The sequence below is a fragment of the Poecile atricapillus genome, chromosome 3, assembly GCF_030490865.1.
Source record: "Poecile atricapillus isolate bPoeAtr1 chromosome 3, bPoeAtr1.hap1, whole genome shotgun sequence".
NCBI classification, from domain to species: Eukaryota; Metazoa; Chordata; class Aves; order Passeriformes; family Paridae; genus Poecile; species Poecile atricapillus.
Genome location: NC_081251.1, coordinates 110,423,230 through 110,444,972, shown reverse-complemented (window position 1 = coordinate 110,444,972; position 21,743 = coordinate 110,423,230). Strand labels below are relative to the sequence as shown.

Sequence of the window (21,743 nt, the reverse complement as noted above, 5' to 3'; positions counted from 1 at the left end):
CAAAGGAGCCATTAACTACTTTCCTTCATCCTTTGTCATGGTGCTTCCCTCTACATCCAGTAAAGGATGGAGATCCTCCTTAGCTCTCCTCTTATTAAGAATGTATTTATAGAGACGATTTTTGTCTTTCACAGCAGTAACCACGTTAAGTTCTAGCTTGGCTGTGACCCTTCTAATTTTCTCCCTGCATAACTTCCCAACACCCTTGTAGTCCCCCTGAATTGCCTGCCCCTTCTTCCAAAGTTCATAAACCCTCCTTTCTTTCCTAAGTTCCAGCCAAAGCTCTGTTCAGCCAGGCTGGGCTCGTTCCCCGCCGGCTCATCTTTCGCACGGCACATGGGGACAAGTCAGCTGCAGCTGCTTTTCCACTTTCCTCATCAGAAGCTGAGATCTAAGAGGGAAGCATCTGCTCATCCAGAAAGCAAAAGGCAACTCTTGTTTTGAAGATAAGTAGAAAAAGAAGACATTTGGTTGTTTCTTCATCCTAATGTCCTGAGAAAGAAGAAGCTGTACTGGATGGGAACTGAAAAAATCCTTAAGCTAAAACAGGATCTCTAGAACTTGGATAGGCAAGGGGCTACCAGTTTATATTTATCACTTGTTTTGCTAGGAGAAATTTAAGTGGCAATGCATATTGTCATTCTTCCTCATTTACATAGAACTTGTATTTCTTCTGTCAAAACTAACAGTTTTAAAACAAATGTTCAACATTGCCTTCAAAAGAACTGTAGGCACTTTTAATTCTGTAAGCAAATAAAGCACATTTGACAACAGCTGCAAGAAAGGAAAGTGAGCTGAGTATGTTCTCAAAGTTTGTTCAGAGTTCAAATAACCTTGTCAGTGGCTTTCAAGTATCACGCTGTATTGCACAACATCAGGAACCACTTTCTGTTGGATATTAAGGCAGCAATACTTTCTGCCAACAGCTTGTTCAAAGGCTTTTTGAACAAAACACACAAACCAAAAAGTTCTGGGGCATTAACTGCTGCACTGCAAGAGAAATACAGTCAACCTTGCAGAAGAAAGCAGAAAAAGGCAAAACTGATGAAATTTAGAGTATAAGATACAAGTATATTCTCATTGTTATTGAAAGAAAGTAGTAATAGAAGTGCTTAAAGATTTTAAAAGAAGAAAGTTCAAATCATGAGGCTGGTCAGAAACATTCCAATAAAACAATTTGTTTTTAAAAGATAACATTAATACCAGATATAACCAAATGCAGAGGTTCCATATATTAAATTGGTGACTGGCAGCTGAGATCATATTGTTGTGATCCCAGCATTGTGAAGAGATCAGAGATGATATTCTTAGTTTAAGAAGATTATCTTGCAATAGTAGATGTAAAGTAGATGAATAGTAGATAGTAGAGTAGATGATTCCTTTTTTAAAAAACCTCAGACTTAGAAACTAAAGACAGTAGAAAACTTCTAACAGATATAACATCTGACAAGAGGTCTGCTGCAAAGCTGATTTTTTTTAAAGATGAGGGGGAATTTGCTTTCCATGATGTAATGGCAAAGCAGAAAAAACAGCTACTGACTTGGATGCTGATGGCCATACCATAAAAATTGCCCTAAATATCTCAAGTCTGTCCAGGGTAGTTATTCAAATTTAGATAGATAAAAGATAAAAAGCAAAATGCATACAATGCATGTAGACCCACAGAATCAAAACTAAAAAGCTTTACACTCCAGTGTTCAAGAATCAAGTCTGAGGTAGAGGTTTTTGCACTGCACTACAGCATGCTATGAAAAATTAAATGTGTTGACATCACTCTTGAGCCAGAAAATAATGTCAAAGAAAACACTGGGTTTTAACCCCATTTTCCCCATATTCTAAGCACTTCCTGAAAAAGGAGTTGTGCAAATCCCATTAATTCATCCCAATGATAATAAAAAATTGGAAAAATTTACAATACCAAAAGAAGTTTATTCAAAGCCTGTCAGAATTCATGCCTTTGTACGATTTTTCAGGGAGAAAGAAGAAGAGAATGCAAACAGATGGATAACAGTAAATGAACGGTAAACATTGAATTATGGCATTTTCTTAGATTTTTTTGCATTTTCCTTCAAGTCTGTGTAGTCTAACCATTGAGGTGTAGTTTTTAAACCTCTCCTTGCAAACCAGGTGTGTTTTATAGCTGCAGCCTTTAAGCATCTGTCTGTGCAAGGCTAACACTCAGGCAGTCAGAATCAGTCCTGAGTACGGACTCACCAGCCTCCAAAAGCACAGGGAGATGTGTTCTTCAACTCCTAGACTTCCAAGAGTTTATATGAACTTCCTAGAAGGAATGCTGATGTGACCCTTCTTGGCATTCCAAGAGCCTTTAATTACAAAACAAAGCCAACCCAACAGTTCCTGCAAACATGCTTTGGAAAAGTATCCAACACCTGCATCAGTTGTATCAAATTTCTGAGGCTTCATGGAAAAAAAATAATCAGGCTGCAGTATTTTTATTCTGAAATTCCCATGAAACTCCACCCAGGCTTGGCCAGTGCATAAACTGCTAAACTCTCTTGCTTCTTCTTTCCAGAGACAATAATAAATAACTAACTACATGTTCTACTTGTCACCCTCCATTTCTTAGCCTTCTGAAATAGCTTTAGCAAATATAAACACATGTGGATAGTGTTCATTTTTAAGAGAAAAAGGCTGTACTGTTATCTAATAAAATGCTATATATGCATTTAAATTTAGATATGTAGTCATGAGTCATTGCACCAAATAGATTTCAGAACTGTAAAAAGATTTAATAGTCTGATTCTATTTCACCTTAATTACTGAAAATAAGATTTAGCAGCATTATTTAAACAAAAACTCCTCCCTCCCAACCACTACATTTCCTTTTTCTGCACTTTTGCACCTCTGGCATTGGGGCAGCAGCACAAAAGACCTACTGGCTTTGTGGAGTCTTATCTTGGAAGTCAAATACCAGAGAAGACTGAGCCTCCTGCTCAGATTCCTGCTGAGGAGAGCAGGGATATCTACACAGACTTCCCTACAAGCCTGGGGGGTGTTCAGTGTTTGGACAGCTCTTAGGTTTAACTTTTAGATTGCCCTTTCTGGAGCCACAACTTGGACCCAATGATCCTCATGGGTCTCTTCCAACTCAGGATATTCTGTGATTCCATGATTCTATCAAGAACAGCTAATTAAAAAAAGTCCCATGAAAGTATTTTATCATACAGTCTGAGTATTTGTGTGCCATCCAAAGCAGAACAGCAGAAAAGATATTGCTCTCATAAGATAAAAAAAAAAAACCAAAACAGATTAAAAGCTTAGACATAAACTCCATAATGCTTAATTTGAAGCATGTTTAAAATGCCATACACTAAGTCACTTGTCCTCATCACCAAAATAGAAATTATGGGCTAGATTTTATGAATGCCACAAACACTTCCTAACTGGGATAAATCTACCCAAGTAACAGAAAATTCAGAAGCAATGTAAATGAGAAATTTTGTGCTATGAACTACAACATTCCAGGTCACTGAAATCCTTGATGTTTAACAGTAATACTAACATTCATGATGCACATATTTTAAGTCGAAAAATTCCAGGAAAAAAAGTATTAGAACAGGCCAACAAAAACGTGTTTATAAATAAAAGATTTTAGTAAGTTTGAAAAGTATGAATAGAAGACCAGAACATTTTTTCCTCCTTATCAGACTCCTACATTTCCATTCAAGCAGCTGACATTGATTTTTCCCATTTGTGCATAGCACCACGTAATTCTGCTGGATGGAACCCTGACAGATGGAATCCTGTTTTATATCACATAACTGAATGGATAAAATGTCAGGAACACATTAAAGACATGACAACATAATTCCTTTATTAGTAACTTACTTTTCAAAACATCATTTGAATCTAGACATTTCCAGGTTTAAAATTTATTTGTGTGATAAGATTATTTAAGGTCTTTTTTTTTTTGCCTTCCCAGCAAAGGAATTTTACTTTTTAAAATTCCTCAAGTGCTGTTCACATGAACATTTGCTTTCATCACCACCCTATCACAGATGCTCTTCTTTAGCATCATGGTAACGTTGTACATGAGAGAAGATGGAAATGCTTTACTCTGCATCCCCTGCTCCCCTTTAGAGACTTCACTGAGCACTGCTAGAGAAACTAAAACTCACTCCTGTGCAGTTTGTGAGTTTTTATGGAAGGTGAGAAACAATTGGACATTATCACTGCCAAGATAATGCCAAGACGAGTTTGCTGACACAAGATTTTCCAACTCTGTAACTGGAAGAATCTGTAATGTTTTTTTGCATGCTCCAAGCTCATCTCTGATTGCAGCAACCTGTTTAAATGCTGTATAAATCAATTTTAACATCTGTTTGAGAGACCTAATTAAGGCTTAATGAAATTTTATTTGCCTTGTAATCTAGGCTGTATATATTATTAAGAGTAGTATGAATTTTAGAATGAAAACAAGCAATTTAAATCAGGAATTTAAACATTGCTGCACCGTATGCAGAAGGCTCATGTACCTTGCAAAGTTAAATGAAATTCTCCTTCTATTCTTAAGAAGTAGGTGAATCAAAAAGCATTTGAAAGATATTCCTGTTCATTTAGTCATCCACCTTGCATTTGAAACCAGAACTTTTCTTCTGAAAAGGAAACACTTCAAGTTCTACGGGCCTATAATTTATCTCAGAAACAAACAGATTAAAAGCAGATATTGTTGAACTTGACAAGACATGGCAAGATACCCTGAAAAAAGGAGAAAAAAGGGAGTAGGAGGAGAAATAAAATGCAAGAAAAGTATTTTCCACTCAGAGGTGCAAGCTCCTATTCAGAAAGCAGCTACTGGAGTCCAGTGGAAGGTGTCCCTGCCAATAGCAGGGTGTTGGAGCAAGATGGGCTATAAAGTCCCCTCCAGTCTGAACATTTTAGTGATTCAGCTCAGGGGCACAATCATTATACAACAAATACAATATTGTCCTTGTAAAAGAGATGACATTCAAAACAATTTCTACAGATATGACATTTAAATACTTTAAATCATCTGTACTCAAAACCCTGCAGCTAATGACTTTGTGTATATTTATTACCGAAGTACCTTGCTGCTGTTCCTCCTCTTCTTCACTTGATGAAGCCAAATAAGCCTGAAAATCCATGTCAAGAAGCTCCTCTTTGTTGAAAGTTCTGTTGAGTGATGTTACTCGTTCATGATCTGTCTCATCCCATGTGATATCTACCTTAAAAGCAAGAATGCCATTTGTAGAAGCTGGAACACTAAAATGAAACATTGTAACACTGTATTTTTAGGGAATTTTTTTTTATTATTATAATTTAGGGAAAATTATTTTACACTTTCCCTTCAATACAAACCTGTTATTAATACAATAACTCACTATAGTAACCATTTTGTAGTGAATTTAATGATAACATTTTGGAATTTATTCTACAGTCAGTTTCAATGAGTTTGAGCTATAAGAACTGAAGAAATCTCATGCTCTGAATGGTCCTGTAACAGCAGGTCCCACAACACAAAACTTCTGCAAGCCAAATTTCCTTTGTGGCAGCAGATAACTGGTGTTGAAGCAGCCACCAACCCCTCTCTTTTCCTCTTCCAGCAGCAATTCATTACTGGAATCACACACGGATTGCAATGGAGACAATGAAAGTGTTTGTGCAACTGCACCCTCAACCAGAACGTGAAACAGATCTGACTGAAAAATGTGCTTATTTCTCAACTAATCACTTCTCCAATCTGGTTCACTTCATGGCCAGATGGAAATGTTGGCTGTCATGTGGACAGAGCAGGAATGAATTGCTACAAAGAGGGGAAGCAACTGTTGAAGCCTGGCATTACTACCAAAAAAAGTTCTTACTGATTTATACACTAACATCCATTTTAGGCAAATTAAAAAATGTAACTGTAAATAACAAAGTAATTTCATGTGCAACTCGTCACAGAGATATAGTGAGGTCAAAATTCAGTATTTAATTTGTAACAGAGAAGCCCAATCTCCTTTAAAATCCAAAACAGGGTTGCAGCTTTTGGGTCCATAGCATGCTTAAATCTTTTAATATGTTTGATGTCTTTATTTTGAAATGGTGGAGATAATCAGGAATCTTTTCCCCAATACATATATCATTCATAAGCTGACAGCAAAACTAAACAAATAAGAAAAACATTACAAAAACACTGTAAAGATACCTTTGATGTTCCCATAGCAGCAGATGTGAAGTACTTTGGCTTATAAGCAGCTATGTTCACTTCTGAGGCTACATCTTTTGGCTTATCATCAAATGTAACATTATCTGGAATAAATCTTAAAGGCAAATAAAACATGTTATTCTTCAAATACACTGGGAAATTGCATAGCATAAACAGTCTAAGCTTTCATGAGTATGGTACATCATAATGAAAGAATTAGCTAAAATAAAAAGGGGGTAAGCCTGAAAAGGGAACAAAAGAAATGGACAAGTACTCCACACATGTAAGGTTCATTGCCTGGCTTCTGCAGATCTGTTCCACAGGTTTTCAGTGTATAACAACAGCCTGTCTGGGAAGTATTTCAGTTTTCAGGCTGGTATAAACAGGGTCATGGGTGGTTTTCTTTGTTTCAAGAACCACCTTTTCAGAAATTTTAATATTAAAAATGAAAAAGAAAAAAGTGAATAAAATAGGATTTGGAAATAGATGAATAAGAAATTCCAAACCTTTTAGGAAAGCCTGGTACATCTTGAAAATTATAATTAGTAAGGGGGGAGAAAAAAGAAAAAGGACCAAAGTCATGAGTAACAATTGAAGAACTAAATTAAAAAAAAAAAAAAAACAAAAAAAAAATTTGGTATAATACGTAAGAAATTACTTGTGATTTTTTTTTATATCTTTGCAAATGTAATCTGATAAATAGTATTCAACATTAAAATTTAACAAAGCAGAAGATAAAGAAAATCACTGGAGAATTCCAAACAGCTGTGTTTGTTGTAAAACATTATCAGTGTATAAAATGATGAAAAGTTACATGTTCCCTTAGCAAAGATGTCTTTTCCAAAACAGTTCAAAGCAAATTCACTGAGTTCCTCTAGAAAATTACTCAAAGCAAAAAACTTAACTTTCACTGACTTCCAAGAATGTCCATAACAGAGACCCGAGCAGACAAACAGGGCTTTTGTCACAACCCTTTATGATTTAATAACTTTTCTGGTTAGAATGAAAGGCTTTTTTTGCAACAAAAGGAAATACTAACAATAAAGCAAACCACAATTTAAAATCCTTTCTTCCCCAAACATGACTTTTGAAACATCAGAGCATCCAGCTTATTCACAAGGACCAACACATCTATTGCAACTTCATGACAACAGCAGCAATAATCTTGCCCTGTGGTAAGGAACCATGAAAAAGACTCACTTCTGGACCCTTGGAGAGAGAAAAAGAAAAAAGTTTCATGTTCTGAATCCTATCACTTTACTTAATTGTACCAAAACCTTGAAGATGTAATCAGAACTTTTTATCTGGCTTTTCTGAAAACAGACTCTATGCAGAGATCCTCTTGAACTTTCCATAATACAATAAAAATAGTCAAAAAGAAGAAAGAAGAACCAAAGGGAAGCCTAACAACTCACCAGATGACAAATTTATCTTTGAATCTTCTTTTAGGTACAGAATAAAAGGTCAGTATAGTTTATTCCAAATTATTATGACTTTAATTCACCCTCCCTGGCCCAACATGCAAAAATATCACCAGTGGAGTTACCTCAGGTCTATGAAAGAACAGCTACTTTCAAATTCCAGTCCATCACATTCCTCATAAATTTTATTTGCTGTACCAGGAGAATCACATTCCACAACTGCATAGAAGTATTTCAGTCGCTTAAACTGGTATTCCCGCAGTTTTTCCCTATAAATCCTGCAAAAGTGGAAAAAAGACCAGTCAGGTGAGCGTTTTATTCACAAAATCTTGTAATTCAGCTGTGCCAATCAACCACTCTTCTAAACTTATAAGAATAGATGCTAAACAGCACAAAGTTCTACACAAAGTATTTTCTTCAAGCAAAAAGATTATTTCAGACAGTTTTATTAAGTGTAAAATTTGTACTTGACTCCATTGAGAGGTCACAGGCATGAGTTTCAGTGAATTTGAAGGACACAGGCATCACTGAGGTACCTCTGGGATACCTGGATTTCTGTGTGTTGGATTCCAGATGCTTCCAAGCCCACTGAGCACCACATCCAACACTTCAGAATGCACCTTGCTGCTCACAGTGCAGGTGACATTAGAATGTGCTCTACGTCCACCTTACACTCTCCTGAGGCACTAGAGAATGTCCTCAAAGGGATCTGACCTGATTTTAGAAGCATCTAGATTTTCTAAGTACAGGGCAGTCCAGCAGTATGCATTATTACAAATATGGTCCCAGTCAGGCTTACAAACATCTAGAAATACTGGAAAAATATCAAAGTAAAACCACAAACAAAAGTTTAGAAAAGGCAAAAAAGAGATGCTTGAAAAAGCCAGGGCAATGGTAGGACTGAGGAGCTCAGCCCAGGCCAGGGCTATTGCTGGTGGCACTCAAGAAATCTCAGTCTGGAAATTCTTGGACTAAGGTCCCTGTTGATTCACAGATGAGGATTTTGGCAGTGAGTACTAAAGAGTTTACTGCACAAATGGCAATTTGTAGAGAAGAAATGCTGGTTTTTAAGCTACCCGCGTAGTTGTGCCATTGATTATTCCAATGAGCTACATCATAAAGCTTTGAACTCATATCAACAAGCAAATCTTCTCAAGTTTCATCATAATACATTTATTAAATGCACTGATAATGAACCACTGCCTGTTGTAAAACAACCTTTGAAAAAAACCTAAAAAATTAGGGTGTCCACAGGATGCTTCCACATACGAACTCCTGGAAATAGGAGTTGATTGGGATTTCCACTAAGAGTTAAACATATCTTTCATTTGAAGACAAAATTAAAATTAATACCCATCATCCTCTGTGGTGTTCTCTGGAAGATCAAACAGTTCCACAGGTCCTTTTTGTTCTTCCTCTTTCAACCTCTCTTTTCCAAACTCCGAAGGATAAATCTACAAATACAACAACACAAAACTAAATTTTTAACTGTGGTGTAATGTACACTAGGTAAGAAAAAAAATCTCTCCAGGCTTTTAATCTTTACAGGTTTTATTTAAGATCAGTAAAGGGATCCATTCCATAAACTTTAATACCTTCCTAATTTTAATGTGTGGAAAAGACAGTAGAATAACAAAACTGCCTGGCAGGAATTTTCAGGCAAATGAAAAATAACAGGAACCCTGACTTTGTTCATTGTACTGTGGCCCTTTTCAGAAAGAGGTATCTGACTAAAATTTCTCAGAGAGCTGAGGCAGACACTGATAATGGAAAAACATAACTTAATTGGCCAGAATTGGCTAAATATTAGTAAGGTCTAAGGCTGGGGCTTAGGTCTAAAGTTGGTTTGTTTGTCATACAGACCACTGAATATTAAACTAATCAAGGAAATGTAGTCTCTTCCTACCAGAAATGAAAACTTCAGTATTAGTCTCAGAAAACCAGCACTGAAAGACAACCTCATAAACATGAGAAGTCAATGGCTTTGGCCTCTAACTCTGCCAAATACATGCCTGCCACAGCAAATTACATTGCAACACAGTTTCTCTTTAAATACATTAATAAGCATTTTGGTTCCCTACAGCACTGTCTTACTTCTTATTTTGTAGCCTATTCTTTTAACAGTAAAAGCCAGTACTCCTTTTAGAAATCAGGAGTTTCTTACCTTAACAGAAAACACTGTTCCTCCTTTGGGTGTGAAAGAATTAAATAGAGCCAGCAAATCCTTAGCTTTCAACCTATCCCAATCCATATTACAAACTGCCAATCTACTTGTAATCTGAAAGAAAAAACCAAAAAATTCATAGATTTAATTGTTGAGTGTTGTGGGGAATACACAATTCTCTAGCAGAACTCAGTGGTAAAAATCAAGGTCAGCAATAAACTGTGCTGGAAAAAATAACAGCAGCACTGTCATCATGACTTTTTATCACTTAAACTAACAAAGATGAGAAGCAGCAATTACCAGAGCACATAAAAAGAACATAAATAGTGAAGCACCACAGAATGGACTGCACCAATCACAGATATAGAGCTTTGTTTCATCAAACACTGTTAGTTCCAGGAGCAACCACTATCACTACTGTGACAGCACTAGAGTGCTGTGATTTCTTACACACTGATTGTGCTAGTTGTAAAGCCCTAATTCACTGTCTCACGATGCCGTAACTTCTTAAAGTATGAGTTAAATAACTAAATTTTTGAAAAGTGAAAAAAATCAGTAATGAATAAAAACAGTACTATTTAAATTCTGGAATTTCTGAAAGGCTCAATTTTGTTTGTCCTTTCACCTGTAGACAGCTTATCCATAGGTATAGGTAAGTGTGCTTAGGGAAAGAGGAGATACCAGTGAAAACTGCAAGTCTCTCATTGTCAGACAATTTCATTATCACTTACATTCTGTCACTAAAAGACTAAAAAACCTTTATGAAAAATACTACCAGTAACTGTTCCATAGATGATGGTCTATAATGAACTCATAACATTTCTGAGTTTGTCATGTAGCAACTTTTCACATGCAAAGTATTGTTACCTCATCTCCACGAGGGGCATCTTTATCCAGCTCACGCCACAAGTGCTCAATCTCTGGCTCCTTTGGAAACAGATCATTTAAATCCTCTTCATCCTCTGAACTTGTTTCAATGTTCCCTATGCCTCTGGCTAGATCAGGCCCACTATCACTTTCTTCATCATCTTCTGAATCACTGTCATCTTCACTTATTTCCTCATCATCTTCTGGCTCCTCTTCCTCGCCTGTTTCCCCGTCATCTTCTGATTCCTCTTCTTCTGATTCCGCATTCTCACCTGCAGAGGTTTCTTCCTCTAACTGGCTTTTACATTTTACACTTTGGTCACAGATGGCTGAGCACAGAAAGATGAACATTAGATACATTTTTATATTAGAATTACACATGACCCTTTACAAACAGGAAGACTTCAGGGCTTTTTCATACCTATTTACAGGACTCCTGAAAGGTGTAATGATGCAGGAGCAAATTACAAAAAACATCAGAGTTGCCTCTTTTGTTTGTCTGGTCTAATCTAATTGAATTACTCTTTAGGACCAAAATTGCATTATCTATCTCAACTGCAATTGAATATCTTGTTATTTTATTTATATTACAGAGCCAACAGCTAGAAATCTATTTAATAGTGGAGGCTATACACATGCATGAGCAATATAAATGAAGTTTTTCTTCAAGCTACCTGTTTTTCCTAATCCTCTCTAATATTAATGGCATAATGCTGCCATGTTTACAGTTTCAGTCCACAAGCTGTGATGTGCCTTCATGGTATCAGTTCACACATCTGCTGTTCAGTTTGATAAATACAGCACTGTATATGCTGTTATAAATTTTACCAACAGTTTCAGCACCAACAATTAAAAGGAGAAGGATATTCATCATCTTACTGAAGAATCAGAACTCATTCTATACAGAGCTGACCAACTCCAAACCTTCAGCAGCACTGAATCTGAGTCAGTCAGCTATTTTATAACTAATGTTGCAAAATATCTTTCATGAATAAGACAAGCATCAACATCCAGATTAACACAGCTGAATTCTCCTTGTTACTTGAACAACTAACCTGATTCTTTTGTTTTCCCTCCTAGGGAGTGGTCCCTCCTGGAAGCTTTGACTGACTTCGTAGCAGTCACTTGTGAAGACTTTTCTTTGTTTTGAACAGAAACAGATCTTCCCCCTGACACAGCTCCCTGCTTGTTTTCCCCTTTGGGTAAAAGGCCCTTGTTTCCCCGAGAGCGATCAACTTCCACTGCAGGTTTCTGTGAGTCCTCTTTCAAGCTGAACTCAGATTTACCTTTTTGTCCTCCTTTTTTAAGGTCATTTAGTTTAGTCACTGCTTCACGTGTTTGGTCCACCCCTTGTTGGTTTTTTTTGCTCTCCTCCTTTGGGAGGCCACCAGCAAGAGCCTTTGCAGAATCTGCTTCTCCTTTACCTTTAGCTTTCTTTTTCTTTTTTTTCTTTACCGTGAGCTCTTTACTATCACCTTCTGAAAGATCAGAGTCAGATTCTGACAAGGCATAAAACTTCCTGAGGTTCTCTGTAGAGGTGTAGTTAACAGGGCGGCCTCTTTTATCCACTGTGTATTTCAGCTTGAACTTCTTGTCATGGAACATGGCTCGGAATCGCTTGTCAATCTTGACTTTACGTTCCTTTTCAGGCATCTCCCAAAACCTGGGATCCCTGGCGATGCAGCTGAACCGGCCATCGCTCAGTATTTCCTCCTGGGATGACATTTTTGATGCTGAAGACTTGGACATCTACAAAATGGAGAAAAAAATCCAAACATTTCTGATTAAAAAAAAACCAACTCAGCCAATTAACATGCATTTAGATACGTAACTGAAAAAAACAAGGGTTAAACAAAGTTGGATTTCTAAACTATTCCTAAAAAGCTCTTTCCAAAAGCACATATGGCAATTTCATAGCATCACATGCCACCTGGTTGGAGAGGACCTCAGAGATCACCTGGCCCAACATTTTTTGGCAAAAGCATTGTACATACAAGATGGCCCAGCACTCTGTGCAGACACACCTTGTAAATGGGAATCCACAACTTCCGTGGGGGGATTATTCCAGTGGTTGAATGTTCTCACTGAGGAAAATTTTCCCCCTGTATCTAAATGGAATCTCCCCAGGAATAACTTATATCTATTTACCCTTTATCTTTAGCTTGTGATTTCTTGTAAAAACAGAATCTCCATCTTCTCTGTAGCCACCTTTTTAACACTGGAATGTGAGGGTAAGGTCTCCCCTGAGCCTTCTTTCCTCAAGGAGGAACAAGCCCAGCTCCCTATGCCTTTCCTCACAGGGCAGTTTCCCATTCTTTGGACATCCTTGTGGCCCTTCTCTGGAGCCTCTCCAGCCCATCCACATCTGTTTTGTACAGCACAAACCAGAACTTGAACACAGAATTCTGGATGTGACCTGAGAAGTGCCAAGCGGGACAATGACTTCTTCAGCTCTGCTGGTGATGTCTGATGATGGAACCCAGCACCTTATTGGCTTTGGTGCAGCAGCAAATTTCAACAAGTCACAAATAATCCTGTACCTACCACAGTCTCAGTTACAAATCTTTGCTTTGTCAGCTGTGCTGGCAGCCCAGAAATCCTCTGTGCCCTGGGCTGTGCCCAAAGCTCCATGGACAGCAGGTGAGGAAAGCAATTCTGCCCCTCTGCTCTGCTCAGGTGAAAGCCCACCTGAAGTGCTCTGCCCAGATCTGGGGTCCCAACACAGGAAGAACATGGAGCTGTTGGAGCAAGACCAGAGACCACCAAGATAATCAGAGCTCCTCTCCTATGAGAAAAGACTGAGAGAATTGAAACTATTCAGCCTGGAGAAGAGAAGGCTTCAGGATCAGGAGTTGTGACCTGCCAGTATCTGAAGGAAGTCTACAAGAAAGATGAAGAAAGCCTATTTACAAGGGTCTGGAGTAACAGGACAAAGGGGAATGACTTAAGCGTATTAGAAGGTAGGTTTAGATTAGATAGGAGGAAAAAATTCTTCCCTGTGAGGGTGGTGAGGCCCTGGCACAGGTTTCCCAGAGAAGCTGTAGCTGCCCCATCCCTGGAAGTGTTCACAGCCAGGCTGGATGGAGCTCTGAGCAACCTGGTCTCCTGCAAGGCTGCCCTGCCCATGGGAGATGATTTCGAACGAGATTGTGTTTAAGATCCCTTTCAGCCCCGGCCCTTCTATGATTCTGCGGTAACGGATACACCCGGGCTGCAAACACATCCCTCCGTGACTCCCCACCAGACCCAGCACGGCGCCTTCGCCGCGATCAGCCCGGTGCCCACCGCAGCTAAGCCCACCAGCAACACCGAGTGCACCAAGACGGCTGCACCCCCCCACCCGCTCCGTCCCCGACCCCAGCGGCGGAGGAAGCCGCAGAGAAGAACCCCGAGGACGCTCCGCTCGCACCGACCGTGCCCGGGGCCCGCCGCTCCCTCACGGTGCTGCCGCACGCCGCCGACACCGCACGGCCACTTCCGGCAGCGCTACGGCGGCCGCGGCGGGACACGGCTCCCCCGCCCGCAGGGCGCGTGCGCAGGGGGCCGCGCGAGGCGGAGGCGATGAGGGGCCTGGCGCGGCCGGCGCTGAGGGCGCGGTGGTGTCGCCCGCTCTGGGCGCTGCCGGCAAGGGCCGCCGCCGCTTCGCCTCCTCCTCACGCCACAGCCTCGCCGGGCTCGGGCGCGCTGAACCCCTTCGACCGCCGGCTGAAGCGGAAGCAGAAGAACTGGGCGGCGCTGCAGGCCGAGCCCGCCAAGTGCGATTACCTGCGGGAGGAGGTGAGGGGCCGCGGCTGCTGGAGGGGTCCCCGCGAGTGCTGTGGCCAGTTCTGGCCTCCGCTGCTCAGGGACGATATTGAGAAGCTGGAGCGGGTCCAGAGAAGGGCGGCCGGGCTGGTGAAGGGGCTGGAGCACAAAAGTTCTGAGGGAGCTGGGGTGTTCAGCCTGAAGGTCGCCTTATCGCTTTCTACAGCTCCCTGGATGGAGGTTGCAGCCGGGTGGAGGTCGGTCTCTTTTCCTAGACAGCCGGCGACAGGATAAGGGGACATCGCCTCAGGCTCTGCCAGGAGAAGTTTACGGTTGGATATTAGGAATGTCTTCACAGAAAAGAGTGATCAGACATCGGAAAGGGCTGCCCAGGGACGTGGTGGAGTCACCCTGGAGGTGTTTAAGGAAGGGCTGGACGTGGCACTGAGTGCTACGGTTTAGTTGACAAGTGCTTTTTACTAATAGGTTATACTTGGTGATCTCAGAGGTCTTTTCCGGCCTCATTGATGCTGTGATTCTGACCGCCGGCTCTCCCTGCAGGTCGGCGGCAGGATCGCGGACCGGGTGTTCGACATCACCAGGTGAGCCACGCGTGTTCCGCACCCTCCCCGCATCCCCGGGGAGAACCGCTGGATGTGGAGCGCCTTTCTCCACAGAAGGATGCTCGGTGGGCTGAGTTACTGAGTTCAGTAAGGCCCTTAGATTAACCGGTGAAACAATGTAGTCTATGAATTAAAAATATTTTAAGACTTGGTTATGTTCTGTATGCTGCTCTTACCCTTTAGAACGTTTCCTCTCGCTTTGGATGTTGGCTCTGGAAGAGGTTACATAGCTCAGCACTTAACCAAGGTACTGTCTCTTCATACTTAAAAGTATTTAAGGGAAGTTCATATCTGTCTCTCCCTTTCAAATAGAGCTGTATTACAACTTAAAACAATCATCTGAATCTTGAGGAGGTAAATCTAACCCCCCCCACCCCCCCATACCTGTAGTTATAGTTCAAAGCTGTGTATTGTGCAGGCTACTCTTAGTTTATTGCCACTGAAAACTGGACAAATGGTAGTGCAGGGGAAGTTATCTGTTATGATACAGTTAACTTAGTTTTGGGTAAGAATATGCATGCTTTCTTGATGAATCTATTTGCCACAGTTGGTTGTTAAAGAGAAGTGTCATTATGGAGACTTTGAAGCCATTAACAGTTTACCCTTCATGAACCAAGCTGTGAGTAAAGGTGCTTCCTTGGCTGTTAATGCATGGTTTATGTTTAATTAAACCTATGCCTAGAATTACAGAATGTGTTTTCTGTTACCACTTCTGCCTTAGCTGTTCTCCCTGGGGGCAGGTGTCATGTTGGGTGGGAAAAAGTGCTTTCTGCTTTATATAAAGCTTTTATCAAGAGTGGAAAAGATTTTTTCTTACTTATTATAAATAGGGGTAAGTGCCAAAAAATTACTTATGACCATTTACAAAATAATTTACATATTTAATAGACTTTTAAAATTTTGTTTCAGGAAACAGTTGAAAAACTTATTCAAGTTGATATCGCAGAGAATGCTTTAGTAAGTAGCTTTTTTGATGCTAAACTTCTTCAGTTCTGTAGTACAGGAAAGTGAAGGAAGTGAGTTTCTGATGAGTTGTTTTTCTTCCAAAACATTAGAAAAATGCTGTAGAATCTGAAATCCCAACGGTCAGGGTTGTTGCTGATGAAGAATTTCTTCCTTTCAAAGAAGATACGTTTGATCTTGTTGTCAGCAGCTTAAGGTATGTATTAATAATTTATTTATTTAGTTTTGTTTAAGTTGTTAATAATATCCTTTTCAGAGTAGCTTTAAGAAAATAAATCTAGGAAAGATTACTAGTCCATTGAAAAGTAATAAGAAACGTATTTGCATAGTTAATATGAGCATGCATTAGGAAAAACTGCTGTCCTGGTGATTCTTTCTGTTTTCTTTGTTTATTTTCCTACAAAACACTTGGAGCTTCTCTCTTTCCTGCATTTTGACAAACTAGCCTCCAGGACTTGCATTTTCTCAGCCCAAAAAGGAAGGAAGAAAGTGCTACGTGGATAAACTTTGGTTCTTGTTTAGTGTCATTTTCAAGTGGGTGTTTCAGTTGCACCTTGAGAAACCAAGTTTGTGGCTTTGGCTCCTGAAACTTACTTAGCTTCTTAAATAGTTACTTTCATTCCCTAAATTTGATTTAATCTGAAATTATAAAATGTACTCTTCTATTATTTCAGTTTACATTGGGTGAATGATCTTCCTAAGGCTTTCAGAGAGGTAAGAAATGTTTTTTAATACTCTAAGTCAGCACTTGCCATTACTTGGATTGAGAGCACTCTGTATTTCCAGGTGTTTAAGAGGCAAACAACTCACATTGCACACAAGTATTTTTTGCAATACTTTTGGACGTTTGAGGAGCATTAGTTGATATTGCCATTAATTTGCTCCCTCAAATCAATTTGGAATAAATAACGGAAACAACGTGTTTATACAATATTTTGGGTTCTCCACATCTGAGATCATGGTAACTAATGTCACCTGAGGCAGTGCTATTGTTTTTTATTGTTAGCTCTTACTATCTGTAGTACAGCCCTGCACTTCTCCAGAACTGCTTTATGGACCTTGAGTTATTTTTGTGTCTCAGCGGTTTATTTTGAAGTGCAGTTTTGATCAAGGCTTTTTGATTTTGAAATGAACTAAATACTTGTTGAGGACAGATTTTTTAATTTTTTTTCTTCAGTAAGTTTTGCTGCTCTTTCCTGCAGGTGTAAACTTTAGTCAAATCAAAAATGTGGCACAAGAACAAGGAATGTTAACCAGTTTGCTGGTTTTTCATTTATTTCAAATTGACCAGTCATTGCAGTGCTGTTCTATCACCTGTTGGTTGGAATAGGACTACCCTACTGTTAATGAATAAAGATCAATTTAAATGCATTCAGTACTTAAAAAAAAACTTTGAATGAAATATACAATTATCAAATACAGTATTCTGAAGTATTCTATAGAGTGCCAAATACATTCTCCCATGGTAGATGTAAGTGACATTGTCTCACAATGGGGAGGGAACTGAGCTTCTTGGCCAACCTTCATGATTTGCTGTGTTGGTACCACTGTCTTAAGCTAACGGAAACTGCCTTTAACTGCCTGATTTTCTTACCTGTCAATTACAGGCTTTTTCACTAGCACAGAAAAGGTAGCTTGATTAATACTTCATTAAAAAACTACTGAATTTTTTGGTTTTTTTTCAAAACCATTGGAAATACTTGCTGTCTTGTTAGCCTGGTTATATAATCAGGCTCTTCTGGATGTTTAAACCAGAGATCATTTCCAACTCTTAAATAAACAAGAAAGCATTCATTTTTTTGCCTTCTCACTAGGAAGGGGGCTAGAACTTAGGAGACCAGCAGAAACAAAGCAGACCTTGTCAGCCTTGATGTTTGTGTTATGATATTGTTGTTTGGACAAGTTAATAAGTAATCATACACGTAATAAAAATGGCATTACTCTATTGTCTCAGAAGTGCAGAGATCACTACTGGAAACTAAAGCCTCCATTTCTCTTAAATCAAGCCCTTAAAAAGTGCTTTTGCTGCTCTCAGAAAGGAAAAGTAAATAGCATACTTACCTTCATCTACCCTCGTTTTAGAAGTAAATTAATTGAGAATATTGATTTAGGAGTATTCTGCTGAAAATAGTTTTACACTCAAGTCCCACGATTTGTTCCATGTTTCCTGACTGTAGTTTCTGAGGATTTACTGTTAAAAATAGAAAACAATCTCTCTTCAGCCAGGCTATTTGTTTGCAGTGTGACCAGAAGCTGTGTCACAGCTTGCCCTGCAGAATACAGTCAATATTAAAAGTCTCTTAGAGCTCTTACAACGATTGCTTTTGATTCCATTGAGGTAGAAAGCCTAAGAGCCGCTTGGTTGCATAGGCTTCACAAAGCCGTGAGCTGTGTGTGTTTGTGCTCTGTAGATCCACCAGGTGCTCAAGCCCGACGGAGTGTTCATCGGGGCCATGTTTGGGGGGGACACTCTATACGAGCTGCGCTGCTCTCTGCAGCTGGCCGAGCTGGAGAGGGAAGGGGGCTTCTCTCCTCACGTGTCTCCCTTCACCGCCGTCGCCGATCTGGGACATCTCCTCTCCAGGGCTGGCTTTAACACCCTCACCGTGGTAATTATAAGTAAGAGAACCATCAGGCAGAGCAATCCAGAACGTCAGAGCTGCTGGAATATAAAAATCGCTGTTTGCTAATGTCGTAACAACGTGCTGCTTCCTTCTGCCTGTGGTGCACCTCGCTGAACAGGCTGCAGAAATAGCCTGGACTGCCACTGTTTTTGGCTTTGTGGTGATTAATGGAACCAACTGAAGTGTATCTTTGGCTCGTGGCCCAGTAGAATTTGGATAGTTTTCTTGGAGAAATGTCAAAGACTGTTAGACCTGCATGAAAAAATTACAGACACTTGCTCTTTCTTCTAAAACCAAGAAGAAAATGGCATTTAAATTAAAATTTTATTGCATTTGGGCTACTAAGCAAAACTTTTTAGACATGTTGAAATAGTACATACCTCTTAGAAATACATGATTTGAGCAGAAGAGACAGATGAATAGAAGTGTAGATTGTTTTGGGTTGGAAGGGACCTTAAAAATCATCTAGTTCCAACCCTCTTGCCATGGCTGGGCAATACTTTGGTAGTACAGCAAGATTGAAATAATGCTGTTGGTTTAGCTTGATATGCTCTAAAATTGAACTTCTCAATTCTTCTAGGATACTGATGAAATCCAGGTGAATTACCCAGGGTTATTTGAGGTTATGGAAGACTTACAAGGCAAGTATATTCTGTGTGGAAACATAAATGTTTTCTATATCAGTGGAACAGACATAGAAGAGTTTTACTGTGTGTTTCTTAACTCCAAATCATAGAATCATGTGGTTGAAAAGAACCTTTAAAGGCCACCTAGTCCAACTTCCTGCAGTGAGCTGGGACATCTTGACCTAGATCAGGTTGCTCAGAGCTCTGTCCAGCCTGGTCTTGGATGTTTCCAGATGTGGGTCATCCACCACTTCTCTGAGCAACCTTAAACAGCGTTTCACCATCTTCATCACAAAAAAATTATTTCTTAATAAAATACAAGTAAATCTTATTGGAACAGGAGAAGCATTAGTTTTTTTCCTGCTCTCTAGAGAGTCAGGAGATAATGTCTATCAGGGGATTAGTGTTGGGAAGCCCAAGTCAAAGATTTGCTACTTCATGGTCTGCTGTGAGTGTTCTGCTTTCCTTGGGTTCTTATTCTGCATGAGCCTGTTCAGTGTAAGGTGCAGAAAAGCCCTTAAAGGGAGACAGAAGCCGTATCCCACACACTGACTTTTCCTGTGAGCCTTTCTAATTACCAGGGCAATCAGCAAACTGCTTTGGAATAAGAATTAATATATCCTTAATTTGGAGTCTGCTGAGGAACAGCAAACAATTGAGTAACGATTTTGTTAATATTCTGATTGCATTTGTCGTGAATTGTAAAGCAGTCTTTCACATGCAGTCTGTTGTTACTGACAGCAACTCAGGGCATTTCTTATCTGGATCAACTGCTGTTTGGAGTAATTCCTTAATGGAAAGGCAGCTTTTATTCTGAGCAGAAACATTCAGATGCAGTAAGTGATGAAAAAGATTAGAATTGTGGTTATTTTATTTTGTATTTTAAATCTCTTGGACTAGTAATTTTAATGATTATCTGTTAAAACAATAGTAACGTGTCTGAGTAAACTCTTTGTACTCATTCTTAAAATTAGTTATACTTAAAAGGCTAAATGTTTGAAGACTCAGGCTGAAGAAGTAATAATTTGAAATTATTCCTAGCAATGCAAACTGTAAATTTCAAGGCATAGGAATTAAAAGTTTTGGATTCTTACACATAAGAAACTCACCTATGATCTGCAGTATGTTCTCTCTTACAGTGAAGTACAGAGGATTCTGTACTTACTCTGGTTTAGTAAGAATCTGTCCTTAGTGCATGACATTTAACTCATGGCATGTGCTATATCTTCTTTTTCTTAAAGCTAAAACATATTTTTAGGTATGGGGGAGAGTAATTGCTCTTGGAATAGAAAACCTCTGCTACACAGGGAGACAATGCTGGCAGCTGCTGCAATATACCAAGGTCAGTATTTGAGAGGCAATGAGTTAATCTAAAATGACATTATAAACACTTTTTCTGTGTCTTTTTCTATGACCTTTGTGTAAAAAACCCAAAAACCAAAACAAACCCAAAGTAAAACCAAAACTCCCAAGTGCTTCAGAACAAAATGCCATTATCATATGCTATTTTTAACCTCAGTAATAGTGCCAGGATTTGAACATATATTGATGCAGTATGAGGTATTTTTATTGTCCCAAATCTTTCACCAGGAGTCATTATGATGAATATGTCACACTCAGATCTGATTTTCTGAGAACTGAGTGTTTCCTAGAGCTGACGGTCTGTACCTTTTCTCTCTCCCTTCCTGCCCTAACAGAAATGTATGGAAACAGCGATGGCTCAGTACCTGCCACGTTTCAGATCTACTACATGATTGGCTGGAAATACCATGAGTCACAGGTAATGTGAAGCTGTTATTTTCTCTTTGAAGGTGCTATTTAAATAAGTGATGTTTTAAAAGCTTTTTACAAACATTTTAATTTAAAATTAGCCCTATATATTTTTTTTCTTCTTTTTTTCTTTCCTCAGGCAAAACCAGCCCAGCGAGGTTCTGCGACAGTTTCATTTGGAGATCTGGCAAAAATAGAAGGACTTCTTAAAAGAGGAAAAAAATAGCTGTTCATCAGAAATAATAATTGTCTTGAAACTTCTATAAAAGTTTTAACTGCAGACAGTCTTCACTTGTGCTTATTTAGTGATGACATCCTGAAATGATAATAAAGTATGCACAGTAGAGGTTTTTGTACTGCCACAGCATCATCTGTATAAAATGCTGTTAATTTTTTGTTTCTAGATAAGCATTTGAGCAGTTTGCTCTCCCAAGTCTTTGAGAGAGCAATTCAGCTCTCAACTGTTTATTAAATTTACTATTTTCAAAAATAATGCCTCTTCCAGCATTTCAGTATCACAGGCTGCTCCAGGTATGGTTTATATGTCTTGAATGTATTTTTTAATTATTTCTCAAGGATAGTAGATCATAATAAATAATAGTGTATTATAAAAGTAAAGAATGGTAGCAGGTATATTTATGAGAAATAATTAAGTGATAGTTTATCTAAATGTTAGTTGAAAATTACATTTACAGATTACTTTCCACTTTCCTATATCAAAGGCTAAAGAGCAAGAAGAGCAATTTTCTCTTTAGCTGTGCCGTGGAGC

The 21,743-nt window shown here is 39.2% G+C and overlaps 2 protein-coding genes across 2 annotated transcripts in view; one reads left to right on the top strand and one right to left on the bottom strand.

Moving 5' to 3' along the window:
• Positions 1-14,167, bottom strand: part of ESF1 (ESF1 nucleolar pre-rRNA processing protein homolog) — a 29,438-nt gene extending 15,271 nt beyond the window's left edge. The window contains exons 1-8 of the mRNA XM_058834699.1: positions 14,038-14,167; positions 11,680-12,373; positions 10,625-10,953; positions 9,758-9,871; positions 8,947-9,047; positions 7,719-7,871; positions 6,173-6,287; positions 5,069-5,207 (exon numbers count right to left, since the gene is read on the bottom strand). Coding sequence (XP_058690682.1) covers positions 5,069-5,207; positions 6,173-6,287; positions 7,719-7,871; positions 8,947-9,047; positions 9,758-9,871; positions 10,625-10,953; positions 11,680-12,373 — 1,645 coding nt within the window. The 5' untranslated portion in view covers positions 14,038-14,167. The remainder of the gene's footprint in view (positions 1-5,068; positions 5,208-6,172; positions 6,288-7,718; positions 7,872-8,946; positions 9,048-9,757; positions 9,872-10,624; positions 10,954-11,679; positions 12,374-14,037) is intronic.
• NDUFAF5 (NADH:ubiquinone oxidoreductase complex assembly factor 5) lies at positions 14,075-21,320 on the top strand. Its single transcript, XM_058834700.1, has 11 exons — positions 14,075-14,401; positions 14,930-14,970; positions 15,175-15,238; positions 15,901-15,948; positions 16,047-16,150; positions 16,629-16,668; positions 18,366-18,563; positions 19,159-19,219; positions 20,463-20,546; positions 20,902-20,984; positions 21,114-21,320. The coding sequence occupies exons 1-11, from the start codon at positions 14,186-14,188 to the stop codon at positions 21,198-21,200; spliced, it is 1,026 nt and encodes a 341-aa protein (XP_058690683.1). The 5' UTR covers positions 14,075-14,185; the 3' UTR covers positions 21,201-21,320.
• Positions 21,321-21,743: the final 423 nt, after the last annotated feature.

What these genes read in the sequence shown, in the direction of transcription:
- NDUFAF5 (XM_058834700.1), top strand. Translation starts at nt 14,186, where the DNA reads ATGAGGGGCCTGGCGCGGCCGGCGCTGAGGGCGCGGTGGTGTCGCCCG. An exon ending in GCGATTACCTGCGGGAGGAG is followed by an intron (nt 14,402 to 14,929) that starts GTGAGGGGCCGC and finishes CTCTCCCTGCAG; the next exon opens with GTCGGCGGCAGGATCGCGGA. An exon ending in TAGCTCAGCACTTAACCAAG is followed by an intron (nt 15,239 to 15,900) that starts GTACTGTCTCTT and finishes ATTTTGTTTCAG; the next exon opens with GAAACAGTTGAAAAACTTAT.